General features: G+C 37.8%; 4 protein-coding genes across 4 annotated transcripts in view; 3 read left to right on the top strand and 1 right to left on the bottom strand.

The window, feature by feature from the left end:
• Nucleotides 1-1,035, top strand: part of LOC132169960 (uncharacterized) — a 2,999-nt gene extending 1,964 nt beyond the window's left edge. Inside the window, exon 2 of the mRNA XM_059580897.1 lies at nt 1,031-1,035. Within this exon, the coding sequence (XP_059436880.1) occupies nt 1,031-1,035 (5 nt within the window). The remainder of the gene's footprint in view (nt 1-1,030) is intronic.
• Nucleotides 1,036-1,065: 30 nt separating this feature from the next.
• Nucleotides 1,066-3,249, top strand: LOC132169959 (uncharacterized). The gene has a single exon (XM_059580896.1). The coding sequence runs from the start codon at nt 1,066-1,068 to the stop codon at nt 3,247-3,249; it is 2,184 nt and encodes a 727-aa protein (XP_059436879.1).
• Nucleotides 3,250-4,971: 1,722 nt separating this feature from the next.
• Nucleotides 4,972-8,522, bottom strand: LOC132171117 (universal stress protein PHOS32-like). Its single transcript, XM_059582346.1, has 2 exons — nt 7,763-8,522; nt 4,972-5,259 (listed from the first exon to the last, which is right to left on the bottom strand). The coding sequence occupies exon 1, from the start codon at nt 8,388-8,390 to the stop codon at nt 7,770-7,772; it is 621 nt and encodes a 206-aa protein (XP_059438329.1). The 5' UTR covers nt 8,391-8,522; the 3' UTR covers nt 4,972-5,259; nt 7,763-7,769.
• A 975-nt stretch (nt 8,523-9,497) lies between these two features.
• Nucleotides 9,498-12,695, top strand: LOC132171116 (E3 ubiquitin-protein ligase CSU1-like). Its single transcript, XM_059582345.1, has 2 exons — nt 9,498-9,817; nt 11,840-12,695. Exons 1-2 carry the CDS (start codon nt 9,579-9,581, stop codon nt 12,510-12,512), a joined length of 912 nt encoding a protein of 303 aa, XP_059438328.1. The 5' UTR covers nt 9,498-9,578; the 3' UTR covers nt 12,513-12,695.
• Nucleotides 12,696-13,557: the final 862 nt, after the last annotated feature.

Raw genomic sequence — 13,557 nt, 5'->3', positions numbered from 1 at the left:
TTTTTTTTTTTTTTTTTTCCTTTTTATGTTCTATAAGAGCTATCATGCACCTGCCATCAATTTATTTGTGAAATCCTTGCGTTTATACTTTATAGTTTGGAGAAATGCCATTTAACATTATTCAAACCTTTTTTTAGCATTTTTAACTGATATGATTTCCTCTTAATTTTTTTTTTTTTAATTGAGATTTATGTAAAGATGAATCAAGCATGTCATGTCAACTGAGAATACTAAAAAAATGTTAAAAGAATATTAAATAACATATCTTGTATAGTTTGTCCATAAAGTTCATCATCACATGTCATTTTTATAAATTATTTTGTCTTTACGTCAACACAATTATTCTTATAGAAAAGCCGTTAAAAAACTTTGGTGTCCATAATTGAACCGTCATATTATGCAGTCAACTCTTTCTTTCTTTTTTACATGTCCGCAAAAGGGGAGGGAAATGGGGATGGAGATTCGAACTAATAATTAACCTCCGCTTCATGGGGCAAAAATTATCTACAAACTAATATGTAGTTAATTCATACAAACCAATCTAATAGAGTGACATATATCTCATAGCTATTAAAAAACATGTGATTCTCACATGCTAAGGGATACATGTCACTTTATTAGATTGGTTTGTATGAATTAGCTACAAACCAATTTATAGCTAATTTCTGTCCCGCTTCATGAGGTGTAGTTCCCAGCCGATTGAGCTATTCCTTGGGGACATTAGTCTTATACCAACTATTATATTGGGTAATCATGTTTTGACTATCATAATTAGCTCACTATGGTATCAAAATGAATTCAGAAATCCCTTAGTTCTGCCAAAAAAACAATTTACCTTTTACAATCAAATTATGCCAACTCATTTAACAAATTCGGTTAGTGTGACACTTACTTAAATAGGACACGTGTCACAATTTTATTGATTCTTACGTTTCACGCTATTAGAATTTGTTAAATCAGTAAACAAAATATGGAACTTAGTGTGCTTTTGTTCTAGCAACTTAAAAATTAATACTTTTTTGTTGAACAGGGTGAAGGAAACGAGAAAGAAAATTAAGCAAGAAAATGTATAACTCGGGCCTTACCAGATTGAAGAAGTTGTATGATCAATGGAACATCCAAGGTTTCGTTCTGTTAAGTCTCTGGTTACAGAGCATTCTAATTCTGTTTGCACCACTCAAAAAGCGAACAAGAAGTTGGATAGTAGTGCTGCTGAGTTTGGTAGCTTACTTGGTGGCTGATTGGGCTGTTAGCGTTGCAGTGGGACTTATAACTTACAGTCAAAAAGAGATTCATGATCAACATGGTTCTCGGAAATTCCCTAATGATGAATATGCTGACATTCTGGCGTTTTGGGCTCCCTTTCTTTTGTTGCATCATTTACCCGAACAGGATAGTGCCGGCCTCTGGCAAAGGCAATTCATTGGGCTCCTAAACCGGGTTGTCAGTGCTTTTACTGTCTTCAGCCAATCCCTTCCCAGAAACAGGTTATCGGTTCCCACTATCCTTCTGTTTGTCGCTGGAACCCTCAAGTATGGTGAGCGAACATATGCTTTATTTCAAGCAAACCCGAATAAATTAAGGCAATCCATGGTTAAAGCACCTGGTGACCCAGGGCCGAACTATGAAAAGATCATGGACGCATACTCTGCTTCGGAAAAGGCCAAACTCCCGACTCAGTTAGAATTGTGTAAAGAGCCCAAAACTGCACGTTATGCGGCGGAAGATGAAGGCCCACTGGATGATGACCTTAAGGCGGTGGAACATGCTTATCACTTCTTCCAAATCTTCAAGGGTCTCATCGTGGATCTCATCTTAAGTTTCCGCGTACGTGAAGAGAGCCGATTGTTTTTCCATAAGAGAACCCCGGTAGATGCCTTTAGAGTGCTAGCGGTTGAACTCAACTTCATGTATGAAGTTTTCTATACCAAGGCTGCTGTGGTGCATTTAATGTTTGGACACCTCGTTGTCCGGTTTATATCTTGGTTTGCGGTTGTGGCAGCCCTTTCAATCTTCTATACAATAGATAAGCATGATTTTCGCAAGATTGACGTTGAAATTAGCTATACCTTGTTCTTTGGTGCACTAGGCTTGGATATAATTGCTCTCGTTATGCTGGCTCTCTCTGATTGGACTGCTGCTTCCATCGTGAACTCACCGAGGCGAAATTTCTGCATAGAAGCTATTAAGGGATGGCTCCTCTTTCTCCTCAGATACTATCTCAAGCTCAAGAGGATAAACTGGGGGGAAAATAAACCAAGTTGCTTGGAGTACGGGGCTAGACAAGTCCTACTCCGAAGGTGGTCTGAATCTTTAAATCAATACAACTTGATACATTATTGTCTCAAGGAACGTCCAAACAAGAAGCGTAGTTGCTTCGATTGTTTTTGTCGTATGGTGATATATCTCTTCAACTTGAAGGATTTCTATGATACGATTAAATATGTGTCCAATAAACCATTTGAAGAAAAGCTATGGGAATTCATCTTTGTTCAGCTAAAAAAGAAATCCGAGCTCGCAGATGAACCTGAAACTGCAAAGAGAATATGTTCAGCCCGAGGAGAATGGGTTCTACAAAATAATGATTGGACTACGGAGGGTAGCAGCAAGTTGATGCATTATATTGTGGACGTTGATTTTGATCAGAGTCTTATATTATGGCATATTGCTACAGATCTCTGCTATCTTAAGAATAGTGACACGGACAATCAGAGGGATGACGAAAGTGATAGTCGTCGTGAATTTTGTAAAACCCTTTCGGATTATATGTTATATCTTCTAATTATGCAGCCTACTATGATGTCTGCTGTAGCAGGTATTGGCGAAATAAGATTCCGCGATACATGTGCCGAGGCCATAGAATTCTTTACCAGAAAGGAACCAACAGGAGAAAATGATAAAGCACAAGAAAAATATGTATGTGAAATGATCCTTAAAGTAAATACTGATGTGGAGCCTGTTGCTGTTAAGGGAGACAGAAGCAAATCTGTGTTGTTCGATGCGTGTATTCTCGCAAAAGAGCTAAACAAATTGGATTACAAAAAGAGATGGGGTATAATGAGTGAAGTGTGGGTGGAATTGTTGTCTTATGCTGCAAGCCATTGCAGGCCCAATACTCATGTTGCTCAACTAAGCAAAGGAGGAGAGCTTATCACATTTGTTTGGTTATTAATGGCTCATTTTGGCTTAGGGGATCGGTTCCAAATAAGTGAGGGCCATGCAATAGCAAAACTAATTGTGGGTAAGTAACTAAATAAATTGGACAATCCAATGGCTTCTTTCTATTTAGAAGCCTTTTTATTTATTTTTTATTTTTTATTTTTTATTTTTTATTTTTTTTTTATTTTGGAGGATGGGTAAAAGATTTTTTTTTTGTATCTTTATTTCCTTCTAGTAGCTAGGAATTGAGATGTTTGTGATGTATGTGAAAACACTCTCATATCTTGGCTCCGCAGCAAAGTTTAATGAATTTGTTGACTGTGACTTTTAGCGGTATTTGTTTGAATTGTTTTTTAACAGGAACTTGGGGACCTGATAAAAAAAAGATGGATTGCGATACTCTACAATGGGACTGCAATTATCTCGATCATAACTATTTGTTTTGGAATCGACGGTCTGATTTTTGCTAAGTCAATTATCAAAAAAAAAAAAAAAAAAAAACTTTTCAGTGCCCCCTGATCTCCTCCACTTAGGATGGCCACATAGCCACTCAATTTTCATTTTCCTTTGTTTTTTTTTTTTTTTTAATAACAAGTTGTCAAAATATTCTTACAATGTGTAAAAAGTTTTGTGTTTTGAGTTATATGTTAACATATTTCATATTTGAGAAAAAAGTGTCAAAAATACTATAAGCCTATAGTCTATAGGAAAATTTCAAATTATTGAAATCCTGAAGCTCTTACAATATATATATATATATACCAAAGATTCCTAGTAGTATTAGAATTTCTCCTTATTTATATATATATATATATATATAAGCCCTCGATTCTATAAGATCATAATGTCATAATTAGCCCTCAATTCGGTAAGTCCTCCAACCCATGAAGACTTAGACTATCAAAAGTAAGTTATGTTTCATGTGTGTACATTTTTTTAGATGTTACCAAGTTGTTAGAATGCCTCCGAAAATTAACTAATCTATAGTTAACTCGGCGTGCTTCCTACTAACTCATTTAGATCTATTTAACTAATTAACTCTGTTACAATAAATCAACGGATAATTCATCAAAGTCAATTTAGACAGTTTAGGTAAAGAAATTTATTGTACACTCGTATGTAACTTTATTTGTCACATCTAAATGACCAAAGAGTAATAATTTAATGGGGCTAAATGTACTTTCTGCAACAAGTATTATACACTCTTGTAAGTTCATACATGATGTCTAAAATTACACCATGAAGTGAATGAACTCCTTGGAATAACATCCTCGCTGGTGTTTCTTTTTTCATTGTAATAAATGGCAATGTTTAGAAACCATTTTGTGAAGATATTTCATATTTGAAATTGCAACTAGTTTTTCTTTTTTGGCTAATGAGGGAAAATTCAGTTCGCACAACTATCCATTAGATTATATTGTACTAACCCACGGGTAAACCCCAAGGGGCCCAAACACTTCAATTCAAAAATTGGGACCTCTGCCAACAATGTGAGGAGACCACATTGTAGGCTTGTAGCTCGTGTTACCACCAGGTATACTCCATTGCATCTAGCTATATGTGACAAGTAGGGGCCATTTTGAGAAATGGTAGAGCATCTATCTCGATCCTTCTCCCATTCTTCTCCATACTTTTGTTTTTAAAATCAACCATTTGATTTGTAGGACTCACCTAAGTGAAGGTGAATCCAATGATTGATTTTAAAAAAGGGAAGATGGAAAAGGATAAAAGAATAACTGGAATAGATGCTCTAGCATTTCTGGCCATTTTACACATCTTCCTGTCAATGTCATAGCACTGAAAGAGTGTGGCTGCAACCAGTAAAATGCCTCCAGACAGAAGATTTTATATTAACAAGAAAAGCCTATCATATTCAAAGACCTAAAAGCACAAGAAAGACTTCATCCGTCATGCATCCTTCCAAACACGATAGATATATAATGTGGTGAAAACGGTGTAGAATGCCAGAAACAGAGAGTAGTACCAAACTTTTCCACAAGACATGACCACACACCAACCAGGAGTATTCCAAACTGTCAAACATCTTCGGACAAACATTTAGCATTCCCACCATCTATACTCATGAGGCCTTATCCACATCTGCGAGGAATGGAAGCTGTGTCTCAATATCAACATTCACACACAATAGAGAGAATTAATGACATCAGTCACGTGAAAAAGATAAAACTGCAACAACTTCTTTATGATAAAAAATTAGAACACTAGGTCATATTTGTAAACGGATTTTTTGAAGTGTTTTTTTGACCGGTCCTCCAACCCACCACAGCTCCCTGAACCCACTCCCAAGCCCAAGTGACTGCTCTGCCATTTTCTTGTTCTTCCCTTCTCAGCCAGCCATAATGGTGGCTGGGGATGGCTCAGACATCTCCCCACCAACGTGGGTAGCCTAACACCTAGCCATTGCGGTGACTAGCCATACGACATCAGTTCATGATCTTCGACAAGCATGACTACCATTTTCCTGTTCCTCCAACAAGAGGACAGTCTTAACTCCATTTGCCAAGTTACATCTTAGATGGTCCCAAGAGCATAAGCTGCTCTTGCATCGTATTGATTCAAGGGTGCTGCTCCTTTTAGCCGCACCAAACTCTTTTCTGCAGACTCCTTTAAGCTCCATTAGCACATCTGCCATCTCACACTTATCCGTTCCCATCATATCTTGGGTATAAAAGTTTACCATGTTCAATTATATCTTCAACAACATTTCAAATTTAATAACCCACCGAACCCAACTACTGTGAGCTGCATCTTCAAACCCTCGAGGAACTTTGATTCCAAAATTTTTTCCTCTACTTGGTGAAATTCAACTACGGTTTTTAGTGTCATGAGGAGTCAAGACATTCTATGCATTAAATCTGCTCTCTCTCTCTCTCTCTCTCTTTCTTGGACAGCCAATAATTACAGTTATGATATAAAAAATCAAATAAATAAGTTACATCTGAACAAGGCTTTTAGGGAAGATGAAGAAAACAAAAAGATGGGAATGGCATTGCTCTGTTTTTCAGTTCATTCATCTATTACAGCTCCAGATATCTATCATAATTTTATACACGCATCATACTTTTTTTTAATTGGCAGGTTAGATACAACTTATAGGTCTTGAAAGCACGACGACACCCTCCACCTTGTTTTCATAGGAGAAAAAAATTTGAGATGGGAATCATTGGCATATAGATGCATTGTACTTTAGGACTTACGACTTATATCATTTTCTTTCTTGTTTCTCCTCTTTCTTTTCTTTTAGTCTTCTTCTCTTTAAGAGTGACTCCAGTTTGTATACTTCATGTATTTTTGGTTCCATCACCTTTTAGGTGCTTCCGTAATGAAATTTGTTACTCAAATATGCAAAAGTTTACAAGACAACTCCACCCATCACCCCCACCCCCTCTACCTAATCCCTAAAGAAGTAACAACAATACCATCAACAAATATTTAAGCAAAAATAAATTAATGCCAAATCGAATTACCATAGGTGTAGTCAAACAACAAACTCCCATGCAGCAAACAGAATTCAATCAAAGGGATTTCAACTAAAGCATTTAATTTTTTTCACAAAAAGGGGCTTTATTAATCTCTACAAAGATATGACCAGTTACTGAACTCGATGTGGGATAAACAACATCATTATGTTTCTCTTTCTGAATAAAACATTTCACCAAAAATGGCAGTAATCATATAAGGTTTACAATTGGGAAAATAAATATGGAGTCTGAAACTAAAGGATAAAATCTGTTGAACTATTTGAACCCACAAAACCAAAGTTATATTTGAACAAGAAAAAAGGGTAGGAAAAATATTTAATGCCTTTGAGTTTATTATTAGAGTACTATTATGAATACTACAACTTTTACTACAAGTCTGTTATACGTGGCACTTAGCATGTCAGCCACTAAACAATTAAATTTATTTGTCAAATTTTATTGCTTAATATTTTCACCTATGTTGTGCCACGTGCCACTCATGTGAACTACAAATAAGTTGTAGTAACCCAAGCACTTTCTTTATTATTATGCCATTAAAAGGAAAGGAAAAAAAAAAACATGTATCAGGTATCAGCAAATATGGGAATTCAGAGTTCATGACAAATACATTGAAACGGTTAAAGCGATGTGAAAGAAGACCAAAATTGAACGAGATCCGCAAAATATGGCTGTCGTGATGTTTCACTTTCTGAAATGATAAAGTTCAGCAAAAATGGCTGCAACAAAAGACTGTTTATAACTTTGACAAGAGACACTTTAAAATTTGTTTGATAAGGAGACACTTTTAAAACTAAACGATCATTTTCAATATATTGCATTAACCATCGATTAAGAACAAGAAATTTAATATCAAGTTCAAAGAACATGACATGAGGCTGATGAACTAAAGAAAGAGCATAGTTAAGTTAATCTGCATCGGCATAATAACATCATTCAATCATAATCAGCATAGAGAATTGAATGTTAAATGATATCATTTAGCAAATAATTCGTTCAAACTACTATATGCTCTAATTAATACACAAACAATCATATGCAAATATATCAATCTTAGAGAAATGTAATAAAGATTGGATTATCAACTAACTAATCGAAATTACCAGTTTGCTAATCCAATGCGTCATGGTACTCCGGATCCTCCTCCAGAACAGCCTTTTCTACATCCTTCTCGTCGGGGAAGCGAACAATGACGACGGGGCAGACGCAGTGGTGCACGCAGTAGTCGCTTACGCTGCCGAGCCGGGCCTTGGAGGCGCGGCGGGAGGCGCCGAAGCCGCGGCTGCCCATGATGACAGTGCTCAAACCTAGGCGCTCCACCTCGAGGCAGAGGCGCTCCTTCATGTCGTGGTCCTTGACGATGTGGATCTTGAAGGGAATTTGAGCCTCCACAAGGGGCTGCGCCAGGTCGTTGGCCTTGGTGGACGTGAAAGCGTCGAACTCGTTCTCCAGCTTCTGCTGGGACTGCTCGTCCTCTGCCACCGCCACGTCGATGGCGCCCCAGTCCGCGCCGTAAAGGACGCTCGTAGGCCGCACGTGAACCAGGATCACGGCGTCCCCGGGCCGCAGATAGTTCTGTACCGCCCATTTCACCGCGAAGGCGCTCTCGTCACTCAGATCCACGGCTATCCCGATCTTCCGCTGGGCCCCGGCCGTTGGCGTCCCGCTCGTCGGGAACCTCGGCGACGACGGCTGCACCGTTATCGCCGTTGCGTGCTTCGGAGAAGCCATAATAGTTTTTTCTTCGGTTTTTTAACTGTTTGGATGTTTTTTTGTTGATGTGTTTCTTTCGGCGTTGTCGTGGGTTTTGGGAAGAGAATAGCTTTTGGGGAAGATTTGGATATGCTTGTTTTATTTTTCTCTTGTGTCACCAGGCGGTGTATGGAGGCAGCGGCGACCCGCTATATGTGAGGGACAAGTTTCAAATGTGTCAGAACTGTCAGTGAAAGTTTCAATATTTGTCCCTTTGGAATTTCCATAGTTTCCTTATCCAAATATTTAATTAATTTTATATATTCTTCTTTGCAATTTATTTTATCATTTAAATTTCTTATATTATCCTTTTTTTCAACCAAAAAAAGATGAGAAGGAGGAATCAAACATTAATCTTTATCTCAACGCTACCATGATAACATCTTATCCGTTAGAATTTCCCTTAAAAAAAAAAGAACAGAAGATGAAGAAACAAGGTACATTATTAAATAAAATCTTAAGGATATTATGTCCATTTCATTTAGGGTGTAACTTTATAGACAGAAATGCGAATTTTAAACCAAATAGTAAAAAATAGATTTTTTAGACTTGTGTTTTCAAAAAATTGTGATTTGAAAATGCACAACGCATGTAACGATGTACTTTTTTTTTTAAAACGCATAATTTTAAAAGAAAACAAGTAATTGCGTTTTTAAAAATCGCAAACCTAAACGTACTCTTAAAATTAGATGGATCTTATCAAATTATCCGAACTCCAAAAATTATAATAAAATTCTTATGTTTTAGTTTTAAAGAAGTAGTTCAATTGGCTAGGGATTACGCCTTATGAAACTGAAATCACTAGTTCGAATTCCCTCTCCGCACTCTTGTGTCGACACGTAAAAAAGAAAAAAAAAAAAGAAATTCTCATGTTTTTGTCTTCGGGCCAGGCTGGGCTTTCTATCTGATAAGCCTAAACCACGTCCCAAAATTACTCGGGCAGGTATCTTCTTAAGGGTCCGCCTAGTTAATCTAACCGAATCTGGATCGGATCTGGGCCTGGCCCATTCAGACCCGATGAGGTCTGGCGACGAGGACTCTTTAACATCTTCTACCAAAAAACAAAAAACCCCCAAATCACTGAATCAAATCTACAAGCTCGATTCAATTCAGGCTTCATTCGTCTTCTCCAAGCTTAGGTTTTGTTTTTGTGCGAGAGAGGTAAAAATGCCGCAGAGGCACTCGAAGAACAACAATGACCTCGCGTTCTTCACGTACGACGAGAAGAGGAAGCTAGGGTACGGGACGCAGAGGGAGAGGCTGGGCAGAGACTCCATCAAGCCCTTCGACGCGTGCTGCCTCTGCCTGAAGCCCCTAATTGACGCCTTGTGCTGCCTCAAAGGTCATGTCTTCTGCAAGGAGTGCATTCTCGAGTGCCTTCTCGCCCAGAAGAAGGACATCCAGAGGTCTCTTCCACGCCCCACTATTAATATCTTGTCGAATTTTGTTTTTCTTTTATTTTTTTCATGTTAATTTCTTGTTGCGTACACAAATGAGTAAGAGAAATGAAGCTAAAAATCTGATTTTTGTATGTGTGTGGTTATGGTGACTGATGCCCAGTAAGTAGAATCTAATGTTGAAGAATTTCAATAAGGATTATGAACTCGTGCTGGAAAGACTGGCGATTTATATGGATATGAAATAGCTTTTTATGGGCAAGGATTTCTTTATAAATATTCACTTTTGAATGAATGGTTAAAGATGTTTTGGTCTATGCTGTTGTATATAGTTGAGAGTAATGCCCTTTACGATTTTAGTTTATACTCGGAGAAGTTCATGAATGCATGTTCATGGGTTTTGGACTTTTTGGGTGACTTTTTTATTTATTGCTAGTGATATCTTCATTTGTTAGCGTTAACTAGGATAAAAGTTGGGATTGGGTTTTGTTTGGTGACAATCAGGTAGCCCTTTTTGTGCTTTATCTGAGATTCTGGGAATACTTCTAGCTTTCAGACACAAACAAAAGGGACTATTGTAGGTATAGTGTTGATGTTTTCTTTGCACACTGCAACTGGGGGATTAAGTGATGTAAGTTGTTTCATTAATTAAGGGTGGAATCTCAAACTGTGAAAAAAGTATTCTTAAGTCTACTTGAACAGTGTTAGATTTATTCCATGCAACCTGTGTGCATCTTATATTTATGACATGTTAGGAATAATTGACGGAAGTGTTGAGATGGGCCTTTAATAAAATTGGCACTTCAACTGTATAATTCCAAAGTTTTGATTTTGTTAGGTAAGTTAGTGGCACTTTAAACCTAGAACTTACCCTTTCTACCGTCCAAAACATGCCAGCCATTCTAAGTTCCAGGGGTGGGTTGCATAATAGTTGCTTTCCATTTTTGTTGGGATGCATTGAAGCCCGATGATGCTACAGCTAGATGATTGTGGTTTGGAGCATGATAGTACTCACTGTGATAGGAAAAATATGTTTTGCATCATATTTATAAACTAAAGGAAGAGGTTTGTCAGACTTTGGTAGTTTTAAACTTTTGCAACTGAAAGCTGAGTTGAGACTGGATAGAAAACCAAAAAGTTGATGCGGGAGACTGAGAATTGTGTTTGGGTTATCCGTATAATAGCAGACGCTCCAATATTTTGGCTCACAATCTACTCAATGGCCTTCTATTTGTAATATCTCTGGATCCATCTCTGTTGGCTCTATTCCTTTTATTTATATATTTGATGATGTTAAGGGAGGATCTTCTTCTGTTAGTTTTCTTTATGGTTAATAAAGGTATTTTCCCCTCCAAAAAAATGAAACAACATATTCATTGTAGCTCTACCTTGGCAGATCTGCTTTATAATTTTTAATTGTCTTCAAGATGTATGCTGCTGTGTACACTTGGATGGTTGGAGGATATGTTGCTGTGCCGTTGTAGCATATGTTTGATTGGGAAGATGATTGCTGGGAAGCTCTTAGAATGTTCGTTTAGAAGTGGGAAAGTTTTAATCCATGGTCATTGAATGATTCGGAAGTTGAAGGATATGGCTTGTATTGACCCCAATTTTGTTTCCACTGAGCTTAAATTTGCCTTGTCGTCAATACTGAAGTATTATTCTGAACATGAAGGCTGTACTATCTTCTCAGCAGAAGTTTAGCTGGTCCACCTTGAAGGTAGCAGATGTTCTATTGTCTGCTCCCTACACATTAGGTTTATTACTTTTATTTGAAATAAAAAAAGGTGGTCAAATACTATTATGTGTGTCTTTGCTGTTCTTGATCTCTTTATAGGAATTGAATTTAAATCAAATATGTTTTATTTATGTAGGTAGGGTATAGAACAAATAGGTCTTATTGTATTTCTTGGCACGGAAAGAGGGGGCCTGTTTTGCACTGGCCTTATGGTTACATCTGAATGAAGATTTCCTCATACTTTTGTTTAATATGTTTAATGCTGTCCTGAAGAGTGGTTTAATAACTGGCAGGAGGCTAGCTGCTCATGCTACTCAGCAGAAGCAAGAGAAAGAAGAGGAAGAAGAGAAGTTAATGTCGCAGAAAGCCAGAGAACTTGATGCATTTGATCAGCAAAACCATGGTGCAGTACCACAATACAGTGATAAAAACCACAGCCAAGGCAAGAATGGCTTCCATGGGGCGAATAGTGTGAAGGTCACTTCTTATGAAGAAGAAGCACTGCGGACAATGAAGGCATTTTGGCTGCCTTCTGCTACACCTGAAGCTCCTGTTAAAGTTGAAGCCCCCTCGATCAATACAATCTGTCCACAAGGCAACGAGAAACTCAAGCTGAAGACTCTCTTCCCTATATTCTTCACGGAAGACACTAGCGACCAGAAGAAACCCAAGTCTCTTGACAAGACCTATATATGCCCTAGCTGCAAGGCTACTTTGACCAACACATCTTCACTTGTGGCTCTTAGCTCGTGTGGACATGTCTTCTGCAAGAAGTGTGCTGATAAGTTTATGGTGGTTGATAAGGTTTGTCTGGTCTGCAACAGAGGATGTAAAGAGAAGAATTTGGTGAAGTTGGAAAAGGGAGGGACAGGCTTTGCTGCCCATGGAGATCATCTTGATGGAACGGCCTTTAAGCATTTGGGGAGTGGTTCAGGATTGGGCCTGACAAGACCTGGGAAGACTTGAACTTTTCAGTTCTACTCCGGTAAACTATACGCAACTATCCCTTGCCCTAAAAGAGCAAAAGGTGCACCAACTTTCTTCTCTTGATTTGTTTAGATTAACAACATAATCCTTGGCGCTTGACCTGGTTGTTATCAGTATGTTCATTGTAAGATAAGAACATCAATGCATCCTCTCTTTTCTCTCCCTCCATGTCTCTCCCCTCTCTACTATTGGTCCTTTGTCATCTGAAAACCTTGATAATTTGTAATCACTTGTCAAAAATATTAAGTTTGTTCAACACCACACAAGATTTCAATGCTGCTTGGACATGTATTTAGGTGAGGTGATCTCCAATCTCATACCCTATCCGAATTTCAGACAATTCAGACCAGAAAATTTCTGGGATCCAACCCATAAATCCGAACCCAAAAGCCAGCCTCACAATCTGATAATTGCACCCCGAATGATTTATTATTAGTCAACTTGTAAGAGAATGAATACCTTTTGCACGCGGGTTGGTTGAGAAATGACATTGACACTACCTGGAAGGCTTGGAATCAGACTTATCTGAACAAAATCCAGACAGCCATCCCCACCCACCCACCTAGGTCGGCCACGGTGGATTGGACAATCCTATTACAATCTCACAAGAAAATCGATTAAAAAAATCAAGTATTTTTCACGAAAAATACACACTGCATTAAAAACCTTTAAAGTTTTTTGTTGGAGAATACAGCTCGAAGTCTGCTGTCTTTTTCCTCGTTTATCCTATTCATTCACAAAAGCAAGCTTGGTTCCTCAATTTAATATTGTCCCCACTCAACCTTCCATAATCAATTTGCCTTCTTCCTTGTGTTGGTCGGCTGATACTTTGAAATCTTGTTTGTCTGGCACTGGCAGTATTTTTTGATGGATGACACTTTCTAATCATCCAATACTCGGTTTCGCAATGGCCACCTCATATTATTATTATTATATGAAACGGATATGATTTCCGGTCTCTACTTATTGAGAAATATTTTATGATTTTTGGCAAATATTTTTGGGGCTAAAATTAGAGACCAAA

Source organism: Corylus avellana, chromosome ca2, assembly GCF_901000735.1.
Source record: "Corylus avellana chromosome ca2, CavTom2PMs-1.0".
Lineage (NCBI taxonomy): Eukaryota > Viridiplantae > Streptophyta > Magnoliopsida > Fagales > Betulaceae > Corylus > Corylus avellana.
The sequence above is the reverse complement of the archived record's forward strand: the minus strand, read 5'-3'. Positions and strand labels throughout refer to the sequence as shown.

Bases quoted from the DNA above. Each gene is read 5' to 3' on its own strand.
- LOC132169959 (XM_059580896.1), top strand. From the start codon at position 1,066: ATGTATAACTCGGGCCTTACCAGATTGAAGAAGTTGTATGATCAATGG.
- LOC132171117 (XM_059582346.1), bottom strand. From the start codon at position 8,390: ATGGCTTCTCCGAAGCACGCAACGGCGATAACGGTGCAGCCGTCGTCG.
- LOC132171116 (XM_059582345.1), top strand. From the start codon at position 9,579: ATGCCGCAGAGGCACTCGAAGAACAACAATGACCTCGCGTTCTTCACG. The intron at 9,818-11,839 runs GTCTCTTCCACG...AATAACTGGCAG, and splicing joins CAGAAGAAGGACATCCAGAG to GAGGCTAGCTGCTCATGCTA.